At 34.3% G+C, this 20870-nt stretch overlaps 1 protein-coding gene across 1 annotated transcript in view; it reads right to left on the reverse strand.

The window, feature by feature from the left end:
- Positions 1-355: 355 nt before the first annotated feature.
- MGAT4D (MGAT4 family member D) overlaps positions 356-20870 on the reverse strand; it is a 57025-nt gene continuing 36510 nt past the window's right edge. Inside the window, exons 8-11 of the mRNA XM_025386188.1 lie at positions 18716-18830; positions 15052-15182; positions 9883-9990; positions 356-1544 (exon numbers count right to left, since the gene is read on the reverse strand). Of these exons, the coding sequence (XP_025241973.1) occupies positions 1536-1544; positions 9883-9990; positions 15052-15182; positions 18716-18830 (363 nt within the window). The 3' untranslated portion in view covers positions 356-1535. The remainder of the gene's footprint in view (positions 1545-9882; positions 9991-15051; positions 15183-18715; positions 18831-20870) is intronic.

The raw sequence follows: 20870 nt of genomic DNA on the forward strand, positions 1-20870 counted from the left end.
GCAGCATTCCCTTGGAATCATCTCAGCTTTCTCTTGACATTCAGCAGAATGTTGGAAAGGCTTTTTATATATTTATCCTAGCTTATGGTGCCATCGTTTAGGTATTTTGTTCTAGTCTTCAACAGGATAAGAAGTCCAAGTAAGCACCTTTTCAAGGAATGTTGCTCTTTTCAAGAAATACTATTCTGGGACTTTGTTTCAATTCTTCATATTATCTGGGACTATGCTCTGGCAGATTTAATTTCCAAAGTTCAAAATTTAAGTCAAATTTAAAATCTTTGTAACATACATACAATATCTTATTTTCTTCTCAAAAGTGAGAATGAAATGGAGACACAGAAGTAGTTCATCTTTCATATTCTCTTTATAAATTGGTATCTGATACAGTTCACACCAAGGCGAATGTGTGAGATCTTGGCACTCAAGAATAAGGCAACAATGTGAAATGAAGAATTTCACAATATTTGATTAAAGGATAACAAATATCGCTTATTATTGCTCAAAATAAATAATATCTTATAAAATAACATCAAGAAGAAAAATAGATTTTAATGGGCCCCTGTAAGAAACTGATGGATCAACCATGTATAAATTAGTAAGGAGTGAAAAGATTTCAACGACCAAATTAAAAAACCTGATATAAGAGAATCTTGCACTCAATAGATAGGAATATTTTTAAAAGATATTTTTAAAGCACAAAACCAACACTTTTAAAAACAAATGAATATAACATGTTTAAAAGGGAGTATACAGAAACTATACATTCTTTCCAAAGTCATGTGGAACATAAGGATTCACAACATTTCTCAAAATTTTATCACATAGGTAAAGTTCTATAACCACTATGCAAGTAATTTAGAAATTAACAATAAAAGATGGAGAAACCAATATATTTGGGAAAAAAACTCCCAAATAATCTGTGTGTTAAGAAGGCAATAATGAGAGAAACTATGAAATCTTTAGAACTAAATGACTATCAAAATACATATGTATCAAGATGTTTGATAATCAGTTCAAATGGCACATAGGGATAAGTGTGTAGTTTTAAATGCATTTATTAAAAGATAAGAAGACATTGTGGCATTGTCAGATCCAGGCTTGTTTAAATTTGTGCTTTCTATTTCTTTATTTTCTTTGTGTCTTAACAAAACGGGTAACAGCATATACCAGTTCACCCAAAACTTCTCCGCGACAATAGCAAGCTTTTGAACTTTTAACTGTTCATTGAAATTATGTGATGGTCTCACTATTGGAGTCAATAAAGTATGGTTCTTAATTTAAAAAAAAATCTCCCCTGCCTTTAGTATTTTTAAATTAAATTGCGATAGGGTAAAAGCAATATAAATCAATGTTCTATTTTTTTCTTGACGTAAGAAGTCATTTAGTACTTTCAAGTCTACTAGTTTATTGATTGTTTACTTATCTGCTAGATAATTATGTATTTTTATTACTACAATTTCTGAAACATGCCATTAGAAATCAAGGTTATCTGAGGTTCCAGGTATTATGGAGTTTCTTCTTATGCTTCTTTATCTTCATATTTTCTGAAATAAAAATAAAAAATATAACATATAGAAATAATATATTAATTCATAAAGATGAAATTATTTTCACAATTTCTTAATCATATTATCTCCTTGTTGTATCCTCTTTGACACCACCCACCCGTTTAATATAGGGAAGATAACTTTATATTAGGAGAAGATAAGATTCTTAAGATATATTAGACAATGCCAATTTTAATACTCTCATGCTGTTAAAATGATTGAAAACAGATTTCCATCTGTGGGATTCTAGGGAAATCTGTATAGTCAGACTATCATTGCAGCCAACAAAGCATTGTAGGTAATGTACAAATAGTTTAACTCATTTATTTGATTTTTATAACATAAAATAAAAATATAGAAAAGATTTAGGGTAATTTAAAGTGAAAACACAATAATCCTTTAATAATAATATATAAGAGAAAGCCAGAATTAAATATAAAATGAGGACTGAAGAAATTCTGGTTTTAATATAAGATTATATGGATACTACATATCATATGAAATGAGTTTTGAATTTCTTGTTACTAAAAGGGGAAAAAACCCCACACAAAACCAAATAAATCATGACAGTTTTTTGAGAAATATCTTTTCCTAGCATCAAATTCTAAAAGAGAATTGTTCCATGTATTTTCACACAAAAGAGAATCATAAAAATTTAAATAACAGTTTTGAAGAAAACGCAAAAATGTCATACAGTATTAACATATCATCCTTTAATAAAAGTCAAGGTCAGCCGGGCATGGTGGCTCACGCCTGTAATCCCAGCACTTTGGGAGGCCGAGGCGGGTGGATCACGAGGTCAGGAGATCGAGATCACCCTGGCTAACATGGTGTTACCCTGTCTCTACTGAAAATACAAAAAAAATTAGCCGGGTGGGGTGGCGGACGCCTGTAGTCCCAGCTACTCGGGAGGCTGAGACAGGAGAACGGCGTGAACCCGGGAGACGGAGCTTGCAATGAGGCGAGATCACAGCACTACACTCCAGCCTGGGCAACTGAGCAAGGCTCCATCTCAAAAAAATAAAGAAATAAAAATAAAATAAAAATAAAAGTCAAGGGCATGACCTTAAGTAGTAATTCAGTTAAAACATTTTTTTTTTAAACTTTTATTTTAGGCTCAGGGGTACATGTGTAGGTTTGTTATATAGGTAAATTTTTGTCACGGGGGTTTGGTGTACAGCTTATTTTGCTACCCAGGTACTAACCATAGTACCTCATAGTTATTTTTCCTGATCCTTTCCTTCTTCCTACCATCCTCCCTCAAGTAAGCCCCAGTATCTGTTGTTCACCTCTCTGTGTCCATGTGATTCTCATAATTTAGCTCCTATTTATAGGTGAGAACATGCAGTATTTGGATTTCTCTTCCTGTGTCAGTTTACTAACAATAATGGCCTCTAGTGGCATCCATGTGCCTGCAAAGGACATGATCTCATTCTTTTTTATGGCTATGCGGTATTTTGTGGTGCATGTGTACCACATTTTCCTTACCCACTCTATCGCTGATGGGCATTTAGGTTGATTCTGTGTCTTTGCTATTGTGAATAGAGGAACATATGTGCGCATGTGTGTTTATGGTAGAACAATTTGTATTCCTTTGGGTATATACCCAGCAATGGGATTGTTGGGTCAAATGATAGTTCTGTTTTTAGTTCTTTGAGGAATTGCCACCCTGCTTTCCATGATGGTTGAACTAATTTACACTCTGCACTGTGTAAGTGTTCTCTTTTCTCTGCAACCTCACCAGCATCTTTGACTTTTTGCCTTTTTTTTTTTTTTTAAATTGATATGGAGTTCTGCTTGCCTAGGCTGGAGTACAATTGTGCAATCTTGGCCCACTGCAACCTCTGCCTCCCAGGTTCAAGCAATTCCCCTGCCTTGGCCTCCAGAGTAGCTGGAATTACAGGCACCTGCCACCACACCCAGCTAATGTTTGTAGTTTTTTTAGTAGAGACGGGGTTTCACCATGTTGGTCAGGGTGGTCTTGAACTCCTGACCTCAGGTGATTCGCCCACCTCGGCCTCCCAAAGTGCTGGGATTACAGGCATAAGCCACCGTGCCCAACCCTATTTTTTAACTTTTTAAAGATAGCCATTCTGACTGGTGTGAGATGGTATCTCACTGTGGTTTGGGTTTGGTTTGCATTTCTGTAATACTTAGTGATACTGAGCATTTTTTTTCATATGCTTCTTGGCTGCATGTATGTCTTCTTCTAAAAATCATCTGTTTGTGTTTTTTTGTTGTTTGTTTTTTGTTTGTAACTTTGAGTTCTTTACAGATCCTGGATATTAGACCTTTATCAAATACATAGTTTTTAAAAATATTTTCTCCCATTCTGTAGGTTGTCTGTTTACTCTGTTGATAGTTTGTTTTGCTATATAGAAGCTCTTTAGTTTAATTAGATCTGATTTGTCAATTTTTGTTTTTATTGCAATTCTTTTTGGAATCTTCATCATAAGATCTTTATCAGTTCCTGTGTCCAGAATGGTATTTCCTAGATTATCTTTCAGGGTTTTTATAGTTTCAGGTTTTACATTTAAAGCTTTAATCCAACTTGAGTTGATTTTTATATATGGTGTAAGGAAGGGGTCCAGTTTCAATCTTCTGCGTGGGCCAGTCAGTTATCCCAGCACCATTTATTGAATAGGAAGTCTTTTCCCCCATTGCTTGCTTTTGTCAGCTTTGTTAAAGATCAGATGATGTAGATGTGTGGCATTATTTCTGGGCTCTCTATTTTGTTTAATTGGTTTATGTGTCTGTTTTTGTTCCAGTACCACTGAAAGCCTATCATGTGGTTTTTGTCTTTAGTTTTGTTTATGTGACAAATCACATTTATTGATTTACGTGTATTGAACCAATCTTGCATACCAGGGATAAAGCTTACTTGATTGTGGTGAGTTAGCTTTTCGATGTGCTGCTGGATTTGGTTTGCTGGGTTTTTGTTGAGGATTTTTGCGTTGATGCTCATTGAGGATATGGGCCTGAAGTTTTTTTTGTTGTTGTTTTGTCTCTGCCAGGTTTTAGTATCAGGATGATGCTAGCCTCACAGAATGACTTAGGGAGGAGTCCCTACTTTTCAATTTTTTGGAATAGTTTCTGTCGGAATGGTACCAGGTCTTCTTTGCACACCTAATAGAATTTGGCTGTGAATCTGTATGGGCTTTTTTGGTTCAGTGGGCTATTTATTACTGATTCAGTTTTGGAGTTTGTTATTGGTCTATTCAGGGATTCACTTTCTTCCTGGTTCAGTCTTGGGAGGGTGTATGTGTCCAGGAATTCATCCACTTCTAGATTTTCTAGTTTGTGTGCATAGAGGTGTTCATAGTAGTCTCTTATGATTATTTGTATTTCTGTAGAGTCAGTGGTAATGTCTCCTCTGTCATTTCTAATTGTGTTTATTTGAATCTTTTCTCTTTTCTTCATTATTACAATTAAGCTAGTGGTCCATATGTCTTATTAATTTCTTCAAAGAACCAACTCCTGGACTCACTGATCTTTTGAATGGTTTTTCATGTCTCAGTCTCCTTCAGTTCAGCTCTGATTTTGGTTACTTCTTGTATTCTGCTAGCTTTGGAGTTGGTTTGCTCTGAATTGTCTAGGTTTTTTTTTTGTTTGTTTGTTTTTTTAAGCTGTGATGTTAGATTGTTAATTTGAGATCTTTCTAGCTTTTTGATGTGGGTATATAGTGTTGTAAATTTCCCTCTTAACACTGCCTTAGCTGTGTCCCAGAAATTCTGGAATGTTTACCTTTGTCCTCATTAGTTTAAAAGAACTACTTAATTTCTGCTTCCATTATTTACCCAAAAGTCATTCAGAAGTAGGTTAATTTCCATGTAATTGTTTGGTTTTGAGCAATTTTCTTAGTTTTCATTTCTATTTTTATTGTACTTGGTCTGAGAGCATGGTTGGTATGATTTTGAGGTTTTGTTTTGCATTTGCTGAGGATTGTTTTATGTCCAATTTTGTGGTCAATTTTAGAGTATGTGCCATGTGGTTATGAGAAGAATGTATATCCTGTTGTTTTGGGGCAGAGAGTTCTGTAGGTGTATGTTAGGTTCATTTGGTCGAGTGTTGAGTTTAGGTCCTAAATATCTTTTGTTAATTTTCTGCTGTGATGATCTGTGTAATACTGTCAGTGGGGTATTAAAGTCTCCCACTATTATGTGTGGCAGTCTACGTCTCTTTGTAGGTCTCTGAGAGCTTCCTTTATGAATCTGGGTGCTCCTGAGTTGGGTGCATATATATTTAGGATAGTTAGCTCTTCTTGTTGAATTGAACCCCTTACCATTATGTAATCCCTTCTTTGTCTTCTTTGATGTTGTTTTAAAGTCTGTTTGGTCTCAAATTACGATTGCAATCCCTGCCTTTTATCTGATTTCCATTTGTTGGTAGATTTTTCTCCATCCCTTTATTTTGAGCTTTTAAGAGTCACTGCATGTGAGATGGATTTCTTGAAGACAGCATACCAATCTCTTGAAGACTTGCTTTTTTATCCAGCTTGCCACTCTGTCTTTTAAGTGAGGCATTTAGCCTATTTACATTCAAGATTAGTATTAATATGTGTGCATTTGAGCTTGTCATTGTGTTGTTAGCTGCTTATTACACAAACCTGTTTGTGTGGTTGCTTTATAATGTCACTGGTCTGTGTACTTAAATGTGTTTTTGCATTGGCCAGTAATAGTCCTTCCTTTCCATATTTAGTGCTCCTTTCAGGAGCTTTTGTAAGGCAGGTCTGGTGGTAATGAATTCTCTCGGCATTTGCTTGTCTGAAAAGGATCTTATTTCTCCTTTGCTTAGGAAGCTTAGTTTGGCTGGATATGAAATTCTTGGTTGAAGATTTTTTTCTTTTAGAATGCTGAATATAGGCCTCCAATCTCTTCTGGCTTGCAGGGTTTCAACTGAGAGGTCTACTGCTAGCCTAATGGGGTTCCCTTTACAGGTTATCTGCCCTTTCTCTCTGGCTGCCTTTAACATTCTTTCTTTCATTTTGACCTCTGTAAATCAGATAATTATGTGTCTTGCAGATGATCTTCTAGTATCTTGCAGGGATTCTCTGCATTTCCTGAATTTGAATGTTGTCCTCTCTAGCAAGGGTGGAGAAGCTTTCATTGGCAATATTCTGAAATAAATTTTCCAAGTTGTCAGCTTTCCAACCCTGTCTTATTCAGTGATGCTAGTGATTCATAGATTTGGCCTGTTTCCGTAATCTCATATTTCTGGGAGATTTGTTTATTCTTTTTCACTCTTTTTGTTTATTTTGACTATCTTATTTCAGGAAGGCAGGCTTCAAGCTCTGAGATTCTTTCCTCAACTTGGTCTATTCTACTGTTAATACTTGCAAGTGCATTAGGATATTCTTGTAGAGTGTTTTTCAGCTCTATCAGGTCAGATTATTTGTTATACTGGCTATTTTATCTGTCAGTTCCTGTATTGTTATATTTTGATTCTTAGATTCATTGGATCAAGTATCTGCCAGTTCCTGTATTGTTATATTTTGATTCTTAGATTCATTGGATCAAGTATCTGTCAGTTCCTGTATTGTTATATTTTGATTCTTAGATTCATTGGATCAAGTATTAACGTTCTCCTGAATCTTGAAGATCTTAATTTCTATCCATATCCTGAATTTTATTTCTGTCATTTCAGCCATCTCAGCCTGATTAAGAGCTTTTGTTAGAGAACCAGTGTGGTCATTTGCAGGACAGAAGACACTCTGATCATTTGAGTTGCTGGAGTTCTTGTGCTGATCCTTTCTTCTCTGTGTGTGGTATTCTTTTCAGTTAAAGCATTTTTATGGGCAGTATCCTTCTACTCCCTGTCCCTTCATCACCTCCAACTAGGCTTGTCAGATTTAGCAACAACTACTACAACAACAAAACAAATGAGACATACATGAAAAAAAAATCGTTATTTAACTGAAATTCAAAGTCAATTGGGTGTCCTGTATTTTATCTGGCAACCTTAATTGCAGTACATTTAAACAATTGGCCCTATGCCCAGTGCACTGTAATAAATGGAAAATGACTTTTTGAATACAATGGAGAAGTAGAAAATTATAGAATACACAATATTAGCTTATCAACTAAGAAAAATCTTTCTTTTAAGTATTTTATTTGAATTTTCAGAAAGTATGGTTTTGTTAACCAATGTGGAAATATGTTAGTTGTTTCCAAAAGAAATTTTTATGTTTATCATAGACCTAGAATATGAAATGATAAACAGCATTTAAACTGACAATCTAGGCAAATTTCAAAAAATTTAAAAACTAAGAAAATTCATCACTAAAAGGGCATATTTTTGTTTTATTAAATTATTATTTTTTGAACTACAAGCTGGATGACTAGAGATAAATAAAATTATTTTTCCGCTTAATAAAACTGTAGAAAATTTATCTTACAATTTAAAAAGTTTTACCATGGCTGGGCACGGTGGCTCACTCCTGTAATCCCAGCACTTTGGAAGGCCGAGGCAGGCGGATCACAAGGTAAGAGACCATCCTGGCTAACATGGTGAAACCCCATCTCTACTAAAAATACCAAAAAATTAGCTGGGCGTGGTGGCGGGCACCTGTAGTCCCAGCTACTCTGGAGGCTGAGGCAGGAGAATGGCGTGAACCTGGGAGGCGCAGCTTGCAGTGAGCCGAGATCGCGCCACTGCACTCCAGCCTGGGCGACAGAGCGAGACTACTTCTCAAAAAAACAAGTTTTATCATAAGGGTAAAACAAAATTTAACTGGTTAAAGAACACATTTTATCTAAAAGTTTTTAAAAAAGACTTAAAGAAATGAATATTAAGGGAAACACAGTAATAAAAGTTGAACATTCATAGAATGTAATTTAAAATAAAATTAATAAATATCTGATGTCTATATATCAATTTTCTTATACTTACCACTTTATTGAAGGATTAGTATTTTAAGTATTTATGATGTAGTCTCTTAAGAAATTTGAGAAATAGTCTAATCCTTATTATGCCATTATTTCCAAAGAATGATTTTGATACTTTTTAAAGAAGCTTTAGAAGCATGAAACTCCTAATAATAAACATCCTGTTAAAAATTTTAAAAATAATTTGAATATAAACACATTTGACATATTTTTAAATTGTTATTGACTTCTATTTTGTGTGGTATCAAGTATAAAAAAGGAAAAAAGCCAGCATTATAACATCAAAATATGAATGTTTGTGTCTACATTTCCTTAATATGCCATGAATTTACAAAAGTGAGGTTAAAATATCATATCTGGCCAAAAAGTATAATGAAAGAATCGCATTATAATAGCGTCGAAAAAGAGAATGGTATAGACCAATTTATTTCTGCATCATATCTACAGCTATGTATTCTGATGGTGTGATTTTTTGCACAAAGATTCACAACAGTTACGTTTTCATTATTCCAGGCACATATTTGTCTTGTTTGGCACATTTTCTTTGTTGGATTCCACCTTGCTTGATAGCCAACAGCTAACATTTACTGACTTCACATTATGTTCTAGGCATGGTTCCAAATCATGCATTACAATACACAAAGCAGAAAAAGCAGAAAGAGGGTGAGTCATGAATGATGGGAAGATGTATATGTCTATTTCTCATTCAGTTGTCAAAGGATTAAAGCAAGCATTTCTTTCATAGTGTAAAGACACTAAAGGTAGAGGTGTCGAGGGTGGAAGAAATCTTAAGGATCATTTAAACTCTTTGAAGCTTTTATAGATGAAGAAAGCTCAGAGGAGTGTTAGAACTTGCCCAGTATCATATATGTACTCCCTAGTTCACCAGGACTGAAAACTAGGTGCTTTGACCTTGAAATCTTTGTTTCTTCTACTACACTAGGGGGCTGAGTCAATTATCAATAATATTGTATCTGAAAATGATGCAAAATTTTAAGAATGACTAAAAACCAAGCAATGCTAAATTTTTCTTCATCTGGTAAAACAAACAGAGATCTGAAATAAAAATTCTGATACATTTAAATTAAATAGTAGAAGGATTTTATTTTTGAAATATTATAGTATAATTTTGAATTTTAGACTAAAATAGTGAATTTTATTATAATTTTCAAAACACTTTTTTAGTCTTCTTTGAATTGCACGACTGGGAACAGTAAGGCAAAATAGTTTATGTAGGCTGAATTCTTCTTACCATGATAGATAACTTGGGGCTTTAAAAGATGATTGCTTAATTTACAAATGTTCTTCACAACATACAGTTCTACCATAAGATGAATTCTGCTTAAGCAACCATATTTTATAGTCTCTTATGTCACCACTCTTTTTCTAAATCGTATTTTATAAGTTTATAAAATATCGTATGTTACTAAAGTTACATTTCAAAATCTTACTTTTTCATATCGTTCTTTTCCAGGGAATGATGAATGTATACCCACATGCTGGAAAAGAGAAGGTTTATACCGAATACGTATTTGCTTCTTTCTTTTTATACAGTTTCCCTGTGGAAAAAGAGAAACAACAATCTTCTGTAAAAACCCAGATATTGCTTTGTATTGCGTTTACTGATAGTAGAATTTTTATATATTAGTTTTTGCTAGAGTTCTATTTTCATATTTAAAAATATAAACAAAATATTTAATTCTTAGCTTTTTCTTCATAAGAATAGAGCAAAGGAGTTGGGGTAAAAAAGATTTTTGTTACAACGTGTATTTGCATGAACTCTGTCTTAGAAAACCAGCTTAGTGTTGTACCAACTATATTTCCTCTCTTTCTTTTAATTATAATAACTCAAATAAAATGCTTGGTATTTTTCTATCTATATCTGTCAGACTACAGTATTCTTTCACTTCCCATATTCATTGACTAATTTCTGTATTGAATTATAGCACCTCAATTTCTTCTTAGAGAGTAAAAATGTGATATTAAAACAAAGAACCAATTTATAGTCAATGAAGAATAATCTGGATAATTTTCTCAAAAATGAAAATAAGAAGGATGACCTATAGAACCACTCCTATTAAAAACAAACATTTGAAGCCTGGGCACAGTGGCTCATGCCTGTAATCCCAGCACTTTGGGAGGCTGAGGTGGGAGGATTGCTCAGGAGTTTGAGACCAGCTTGGGCAATATAGTGAGACTCCATTTTTAAAAAACAAAAACAAAACAAACAATAAAAACCCCACAAACATTTGGAATAATTATGATCGCTGAGAATTATTTTATAGGTTTTTATACATAGAAGATTCAGAAAAATAAATCTAAAATTTATATATATAGTGATTTTTTACATAACAGGTTTATTTAGATGCATTTCTACCCAGTACTAACACATAGGAAATATTAACAGTTTCTCTTTTAACTGTAAAGTAATTTAATGGTTTAGAGTTAATTTAATTTGAAATTAAATTAGCATCAGATAAAATTGGTTGAGGAGTTACAGTTTAGCATATAAAATAATGGCTTGGTAAATACACCCTCAAAACAAACTGTTGATAAAGCTGAGCTTATTTCATATTGCTGTAAGGACAATCATTACTTTTATGGAGTCTGGATAGTGTCTGTTCAAATCTTTTGCCCTTTTTAAAATTGAGTTGTTTGTTTTGAGAGTTCTATACATATACTGAATACATGTCCTTTGTTGGATATGAAATTTACAAATATTTTCTCCTAGTCTGTGGTGTCTTATCATCCTCTTAACGGTACCTTTTTGCAGCACAAAAATTTTTAATTTTGATGAGGTCCAATTTATCAATTTTTTAAAATGCTTTCAGTGTCATTTAAAAAAAATTTCACCCAGCCCTAGGTCCTGAACATTTTTTCTATATTTTCTTCCAAGAGTTTTAGTGTTTAGATAGATGATTTTTTGTATTTAGATAGATGATTTATTTTGAAATAATGTTTGTGTAAAGTGTGAGGTTTAGGTTGCAGTCTGGTTGAGAGATAGGGCACCAATTGATCCAGTAAACATTTGTGATAAGATTATTCTTTCTCCATTGAATTGCATACACTTCTTTGTAAAATATCAGTTGGTTATATTTTGTGGGCCTATTTCCGGACTCTATTCTGCTCCATGGACCTTTATGTTTCTCGTTTTGCCAATAAAGGTGGTTTGTCTTGAATACTGTAGCTTTATCGTAAGCTTTCAGATTGAATAATGTGATTTTCCCAACTTTATTCTGCTTTTTCAAAATTATTTTAGTTGATTTATTTCCTTTGTCTTCTCTTAAAAATTCTAGAGTCAGTTTTGGTAGAATACCTACCAAAAAATTTCTGCTGGGATTTTGATTAGAATTGTATTAAATCCATAGACCAATTTGGGGAACATTCATACCTTTACTAGGTTGAGCTTCCCAATCTATGATCATGGTATGTCTCTCTATCCCTTTCATTAGCATTTTAAGGTGTCCAGCATATAGACAATGTACATATTTTGTTAAATGTATACACATACAGATACATAAATATTTTATATATAATGTTTTTAAATATTGTAAGTAATTTTGAAATGTTGGTGAGACCATTTTTCTCTTTGTCCCCACCCAAAATTTCATGTCAAATTGTAATTCTTATGTTTCAGGGGAGGGAGTTGGTGGGAGGTGATTGGATCATGTGGGTAAATTTCCCCCATGCTGTTCCCATGATGGTGAGTGACTTCTCATGAGATCTAATGGTTTGTGTGTGGCAATTACCCCCTGGCTTTCTCTCACCTGCTGCTATATAAGACGTCCCTTGTCTCCCTTCACCTTCTGTCATGATTGTAAGTTTTCTAAGGCCTCCCTAGTCATGTAGAACTGTGAGTCAAGTAAGCCTCTTTTCATTATAAATGACCCAGTCTCAGGTAGTTCTTTATAGCAGTGTGAAAATGGACTAATACATTTGGTTTTCAACGTTTCATTGCTATTTTGAGGAAAAATGATGGATTTTTGTGTGTATAGACCTTGTATCTTGCAACTTTGCTCAAAGTCATTTATCAGTTCTAGGGTGTGTGTGTGTGTGTGTGTGTGTGTGTGTATTCTTTGTGATTTGCTGCATAGACAATCATGGCATTTGCTTTTCAATTCATGTGCCTTTATTTTTCCCTTTATTGCACTACTTTGAACTTCCAGTAAAAGGTTGAATAGGAGTGGTGAGGATGGATATGGTTACTTTTTTCTTAATCTTAGAGAGAAAGCATCCAGTTTTCAACAATTAAACATGAAGTTGGCTATGGGATTTCCCTAGATGCTCTTTAACATGTCAGAGAAGTTTCTTTCTATTCCTAATTGGCTGGGAGTTTTTATCATGTATGAATTTTGAATTTCATCAAATGATTTTTCTGCATCAATTGATATTATCATGTGGCTTTTCTTCTTTAGAATCTTAAATTGATGGGTTACACTGTATGATTTTTAAACATTAAACCAGTTTTGTGTTCATAGGATAAATACCAATTAGTATGGTGTATTTTTCTTTTTAATATGGCTAGATTCAATTCACTGTTACTTGGAAGATTTTTCTGTCTATATATTTGGGGGATATTTGGTCTTGGTTTCCTTTTTCGCTCTGTTTTTGTCTGGTTTTCATGTCATGATAATGCCGGCCTCATGAAAAGAATTGGGATGTACCTTTTCCTCTTCTATTTTGGAGAAGATATTATATACAATTGTTATTATTTCATCTCCATTTAGTAGAATACACCTTTAAACCCTTTGGATGTAGAAATTTCCTTTTGAGGATTTAAAATAATAATTTAATTTCTTTAGTAGATATAGGACTACTCAGGTTACCAATTTCAGTTTGGATGAGTTTTGGTAATTTACAATTTTTGATGGATTTCATTTTCAAGTTGCTCTTTGAATATGCAAGGAAGTGCCTGCAGTATTCCCTTATTATCCTTTTGGTATCTGTGGAGTATGTTGTGGAACTCCCACTTTCTTTCTAATGTTGATAAGCTGTATTTTTTTTGTCACTCTTATTAGAAACTTAGCAGTTTTATTGCTCTTTTTAAAAAAATTATCTTTGGGTTTTATTGGTTTTCTCTGTTATTTTTATGCTTTTAATTTTCTGTTTTCTTTTATTATTATTATTTTCTTCCCTCTCTTCCTTTACCTTTTGTTTTGCCCTTTTTTTTCTAGTTTGTTAATGTAGAAGTTGAGATTATGCATGTGAGATCTTTCTTCTCTTCTGAGATATAGATTTAAGTCTATAAGCTTTCTCTCTAAGCAGTGCTTTAGCTGCATTCCAGAAATGTTGAAACATTGTATTTTCATTCATTTCAAAGAGTTGTCTAATTTCCTTTAAAACTTCTTCCTTCATCTAGGGCTTATTGAGAAGTGTGTTGTTTAATTATCAAGTGCTTGAGATTTTTCAGTTATCTTTATGTTGCTGATTTCTAATTTGATTCCATTGTGGTACAAGAACATACATTTAAAAATTATTTCAATTTAAATTTGTTAAGCTTTGTTTTATGATTCCAGATGTGGCTATTTTGGTGAATGTTGTATCTGTTTTTTTTAGAGAATGTATTTCTTACTGTTATTGGATGTAGTGGTTTTTAACTGCCAATTAAATCCAGTTGACAGATGGTGATGTTCAGTTCTTTTATCTCCTTGCTGGTTTTCTGCCTATCAGTTCTGCTGATTACTGAGAGAGAGAAGAGTTGAAATCTCCAACTGTAATTGTAGATCAATGTATTTTTTCTTTTAGTTCTGTCAGTTTTTGCTTCACGTATTTCAAGACTCTGTTGTCTTCTTTGTAAATTAACCCTTTTATTATATATAATATCTTTCTTGATACCTAGACTGTTTTTTTTCTTTGCTTTTAAGTTTATTCTGATATTAATATAGCTACTATAAGCTGGGCATTGTGGCTCACCCCTGTAATCCCAGCACTTTTGGAGGACAAGGTGTGATGGTTTGAGCCTAGGAGCCTGAGACCAGCCTGGGCAACATGGCAAAAGCCTGTCTCTGCATAAAATACAAAAATTAGCTGGGCATGGTGGCATGCACCTATAGTCCCAGTTACTGGGGAGGCTGAGGTGGGAGGATCACCTGAGCCCAGGGAGGTTGAGGTTGCAGTGAGCTGTGATTGTGCCACTGCAATCCAGCCTGGGCTACAGAATGAGTCTCAATAAATAACTAAATAGCTACTACTGCAAATCTCCTTTGATTTGTGTTTGTATGGTGTATATTTTTTTCATCCACAGTTTTGACCTATCTATAATATTTGAACTGAATATTGACTTTAGTGGTGGCATCATTTAAAAAATTGACTCTGACAAACTCTTAATAGTGTACTTTAATCATTTATATTAATGTAAGTATTGGCATGTTTGAATTTATGTCTACCATTTTTTTCTGTTTGTTCACTCTGTTTTTGATCCTCTGTTTCAACTTTTCACTACATTTTAGGGGTCTCTCATTACTTCATTTAACAGGTAGAAAGATCAAAATTGGGGATATTAGAAATTTAAAAAATTGATGTATTTATCAGATTTGGTTTGGTAAACACATTTTAGGTAATTACATTAGATAATATTTTTCCTAAAATATTTTTTATTCGTAAAGTAAATGAATACTCACAAGATCTTCTCCTGTGTCACACACCTTTACCTGAAAAATGTCATTCAGGAGCCAGTCTATGGGTTTCTCTTTGTAGAACATTAAAAAAAACCGTACAAAGTGAGTTAAGTCCTCAGATCTAAACAGCTTTCCTATGGGAAAAAATATAATTAGATGCAAATAATTCATATATAGTTGTTCATTCCTTTAACATGGGAAAAAAGCAAAAGTTATTAAAATTTAAATATGTCCCATTCCTTAGCACTAAAGATTAAAGCACTACTGAAGTTGGACAATGATAAAATTGAACACTCTATCTGCTTAAGTATCAAGAATTACCACATCTGAAGGAGAATATAAGCAGGTTTAGAATAGTCAATACTCTCAGGAAATCAATTGTGATAACTAATGCGAATCGATTGCCTAAATCAAGTGAAAGATAAGTGAATAGAATGAAACATATAGGCGCTGTAATCTTTTACTTAATTTTGTACAAACTGTATTTTTTACCTGATTTTTGTAGCACTTTATTAATCTACCACATTTTTCATTTTTACTACTTAATTTTATTAAAGTACTCTCTTATTTCAATATTTGAGAATTATTTTAACAGGATGCTTTTTTCTTTATATATATTTATATTTATATAATATATATAAATATATATATTTTATATAATATATATAAATATATATATATTTATATTTATATATAAATATATTAAATATATAAAATATTTATATATTATATATATATTTATAAAAAAATATATATATATATATATTTTTTGAGACGGAGTCTCGCTCTGTCCCCCAGGCTGGGGTGTAGTGGCCAGATCTCCGCTCACTGCAAGCTCCGCCTCCCGAGTTTACGCCATTCTCCTGCCTCAGCCTCCCGAGTAGCTGGGACTACAGGCGCCCGCCACCTCGCCCGGCTAGTTTTTTGTATTTTTTTTTAGTAGAGACGGGGTTTCACCATGTTAGCCAGGATGGTCTCAATCTCCTGACCTCGTGATCTGCCCGTCTCGGCCTCCCAAAGTGCTGGGATTACAGGCTGGAGCCACCGCGCCTGGCCTATATTTGTTATTCTTAAAGATTTACTATATTTTAAAATATTATTCCATTAGGTCTAATAATTTTTTTCTAATATGCTGCATCTTTAATTTTAAAATGAAGTTGAAGGGATAAGATTCAGGTACATATTCACTTCAAAGTAAATAATGTAAAATACATCTAATGATTTGATAAATATGAAAGTAGGATGTAAGCATGCTTCATTCTTCACTAGGACTTGAGTTTATACGGGTCACTTACTAAAATGTATAATTGTATTTTAATGTTTTGCACCCATTTGTATAGTGACCAAAGCAAGTGATTTAATGATGTATAAAATAGCTGATTCAATTCCTAACCTGCTGTCACCATGCTGTAAAATTCTAGTTGGCAAGCTCATATTTTTAGCAAATAATGAATAACCGAATTATGATAACTAAAAGCAAAACTTTTGTAAGTTTAAGCTTGAATAAGATTTGGCATCCTGTAAATAGTGCACCTTGTTCAATGTGCTCTTGTGATCAGAATGTAAGTATTCTCTGTGTGTCTCCTACTTGACTTCGCTGAGAAAGTAAATTTTTTTGAGAATTTTAAGTTCTCAGACTAATCCATCAGCAAGATTATTTTGTCTCCATGCTTTTCATTGGGTATTATTGTTAACAAAAATTTTCCTTCTTATTTTAAAAAAGGCTGAGGAAAAACCTTTGGGCCCTTAAAATTTTACAGAAAACATGAAACACAAAAGTCATCGAGTGAGTATATGAAAAACAGATGGACCTTACCAGCAATCCCAGAAATGCTTTATACTGAGAATGGCAAATATATGCATATAATAATAGATAAAACCAAGTGTTGTCAAGCATATGGGGAAGCACGAACTTTTATGCACTGCTTATGAAAGCATAAACCGCTGGGCGCAGTGGCTCCCAGCACTTTGGGAGGCCGAGGTGGGCGGATCACAAGGTCAGGAGATTGAGACCACGGTGAAACCCCGTCTCTACTAAAAATACAAAAAAAAAAAAAAAAATAGCTGGGCGCGGTGGTGGGCGCCTGTAGTCCCAGCTACTCAGAAGGCTGAGGCAGGAGAATGGCCTGAACCCGGGAGGCGGAGCTTGCAGTGAGCCAAGATCGCGCCACTGCACTCCAGCCTGGGCGACAGAGCGAGACTCCGTCTCAAAAAAAAAAAAAAGAAAGCATAAACCATATAACCAATCTGTAAAGCAATCGGCAGTACTTAAAGCTATGTGAATCCTCAGCGGTCCACTCCAGGGGACATATACGTCACTTCATTTTTTCATAGTAGCAGAACATTGGAAGCAATTAAAGTCTGCCACTCAGGAAATAGATAAACCAAATGTGAGTGATAAGTGATAAGTCACTTCTTTCAAAGTTTTTTGGTGAGTGGTCACTGTGCATCCAGTATTCAGTCCACTTGTAGACAGCAAAACGTGTGGTTGTCTTGCCTTGCCTTCCGGTGATAAATCCACATGACATTTAACAAAAGTAGGTCATCAAAAGAAGGGACTGGATGACAGATGAAAGCACAGAAAGTGAACGCTGGAAGTGAATTTGGATGTGACTATAAGACAGCTGATCGTGGGATTGTTGACGTAAAGAAATTAAAAGCAAGTTACAGTTTTATATGCATGACCTCTATGTGCAAAACAGGTAGTCCTCACTGCACAATTCTGAATGCAGAAATTTCAGTGGCTATCATTATGCAGCACTTATGCAACGGTAAAAAACCAATAAACTACATGAACATAAAAAAACATGCTGATAGTTTAGAAATCAAGTTTTGAGGACAAAAATGTAAGGAATAGGAATATACAAATATGAAAAGCATCAAACATTTTACATGGATATTGTGTATTTATAAGTGTATTTTGAACATATTAGAGTGAACAATATATTGAAGAATGGCAGGAAGTGGGTGTAGGGATTGGGAATAAAAGAAAAGAATAAATAAGGAAGAGTTCCTGCATGAATCAATAATATCATGCACCATAAAATGAGGAGTATGGTAATTTAACTTGGGGCCTTGAAGTTCAAAGGAAAGAAAAAAGCATGGAAGTGAAGAAAGAAAAATTGAAGAATTTAAAAGGAAAATCTATGGAAGAATAGCAAAAAACAAAAAAAATCTCATTATGGGCACAGCATTTGGAAATTTTCTGCGGTGGATATAATTCCTCTTATGTTTTTACATTTTTAAAGACCGTCAGCTTTAGCATACTGGAAATTGCAGCAACTGAGTTAAAATCCCTTTCTCTAAAATTTTAATTATCTGAGTTTCAGTATTTTTATAAAGCAGAGAAAAGTGCGTCTTAGCCACTGAGCTAACATGTGTGCCAGACTCACAGCAAGCACTTAATAAATGGTAACTCTTTTATGCTTCTATAACGTAAGTGTCTAAATGTCAATTTTATCTCTCTAGAAAAAAGTTTGACTTAAGAAAACACATTATCTGGAATTCAGGTACTTGTATCTGATTATACTGTTAAGATATTCATGTCTTTATAAAAATCATGCCATTCTTTTTCCTTTAGTAATAAACAAACTGAAAAACTCTTTTAAATGTTTTAAATTATTGTGTGCTAAAAAACTTGATCCAACAAAGTAGATCTATTGCTTACCTATGAATCCAAGCATTGAAAACTCAATAAAAAACCAATTATTTGAACTGATGTTACCTACAAAATCTGTTATTTTTGTAAAGTACATCTCTTTAGCTATGATATCATCTTCTAGCTGAAAAAAAAACCCCAAAAGACATTAGTACCTTCGACGCTTTCATTGAGTAAGCTACATTAACTTGAAAATAAAAAATACAATAGAATATACTGAAGAAAATGTTTTTTATAAAATAATAATTTTATTTCAGTTTCAATTAATTGAAGGTATTTACAGTTAGTTGATCTCCTTTTTTTTTTTTTTTTTTGACAGGGTCTCACTCCATTACCCAGGCTGGAGTGCACTAGCATGACTGCAGGCACGTGCCGCCTGCCTAATATTTATATTATTTGTAGAGATAGGGATTTACCATGTTGCCCAAGCTGGTTTCGAATTCCTGGGCTCGAGTAATCCTCCTGCCTTGGCCTCCCAACTCCTGGGCTCAAGTGAGCCTCCTGCCTTGGCCTCCTAAAGTGCCGAGATTACAGGTATGAGACACCGTACCCTGCTCCATGTTTGATTCTGAGATTAACCAGACAAGAAATTATCTGTTTCTTTCCTAAATACTAAACATTCCATCTAAATCCCTCTTTGAAAGAGTCTCTTTATCTAAATCCACTTTCATCCTCACAAATACTTCAGTTTCTAGTTTAGAACTGTCTTAGTCCATTTGAGCTGTTATAACAAGATACCATACGATGGGTAGTTTATAAACAACAAACAGTCCTGGAGCCTGGGAAGGCCAAGAACAAGGTGCTAGCAGGCTTATGTCTGCTGAGGGCCCATTCCTCATACATGATGGCTTCCACTGTATCCCCACACAGTAAAAGGGGCCAGCTAGCTCTCTGAGGTCTCTTTTACAAGGGCACTAATCCCATTTATGAGGCTCTGCCTGCATAATCTAATTGCCTCCCACAGGCTCCACTTCCAAATACTATCACCTTGGGGGTAAGAATTTTAACATATTAATTTTGGGAGGGAGGCCAGGAGCTGTGGCTCACGCCTATAGTCCCGGCACTTTGGGAGGCTGAGGCAGGCAGATTGCTTGAGCCCAGGAGTTCGAGACCAGCCTGGGCAACATGTCTAAACCCTGCCTATGTAAAAACTACAAAAAATTAGTCGAGTGTGGTGATGTGCACCTGTAGTCCCAGCTACTTAAGGCTTCAGTGAGCCATGATTGTGCCACTTCACTCCGACCTGGGCGACAGAGCAAGACATTGTCTCAAGAACAAAACAAAACAAAAATGAAACGTTGGGAGGCTTTGGGAGAGATGCGAACATTGAGCCCATAGCTAAGACGAAGGAGCTTCATGCTCCTGATGAAGGTGCCACATTCTAGCTCCAGATATTGTGACTGACAAAGTAGTTCCCAGCAAAGAGAAGACAAAAAGCAACCGGCTGTCTCACCCACAACTCCACAACTAGCTGGTTAGAGTCATGGGGTAAGCCTAAAAATATCCTCCACAAGAAAGAGAGGGCAATGGAAATGAGCTTTCTTTTTTATTTAATATATATTATGCATAATCTGTAGACGAAGAGAGCCTCATAAGTAATAAAGAAAAATGTGGCCGTCCTCAGGCACACTATGAGGACACAGAATAGAACTGTGGTGTTTCAAATTGGGAAGAGTACATTGGCCGGATCTTGTGTTTTCATGACATTGCCACTAACTAGGAATCAAAAGGGACCTTTTTTTTTTTTTTAATTCCAATAAAAGAAAAGACCTTGCTTTAGGCCTTTCTCTAACTTTCTCTCTAGTCTAGAACTCTCTTCTGCAAATTCTTCCAATAAGTGCACATTGTCTATGTAGTGAGGTCCATACTTACTATTTAGAAACACAACATTATTATTTAACCATGTACAAGGATTTAGAAGGTACAAACTATATATAATTGATTCACTTTTACAAATACAGTAAGACACTGAGAACTGTGTTACTCATAAAGTATGAGTAAATTTAGGGTAGCAATGATACATGTATATACAATGTCTGACAAATGCTCAAAATGCATTTGCTTAATCTAGTAAAATTGTAAGCCAAGAAATAAATATAGGCGCTACAATTTCTTTTTTTTTTTGAGATTTTCGTTTCAGTTTGCTTCAGGTAACTATAATTTT

Source organism: Theropithecus gelada, chromosome 5 (genome assembly GCF_003255815.1).
Source record: "Theropithecus gelada isolate Dixy chromosome 5, Tgel_1.0, whole genome shotgun sequence".
Classification (NCBI taxonomy): Eukaryota; Metazoa; Chordata; class Mammalia; order Primates; family Cercopithecidae; genus Theropithecus; species Theropithecus gelada.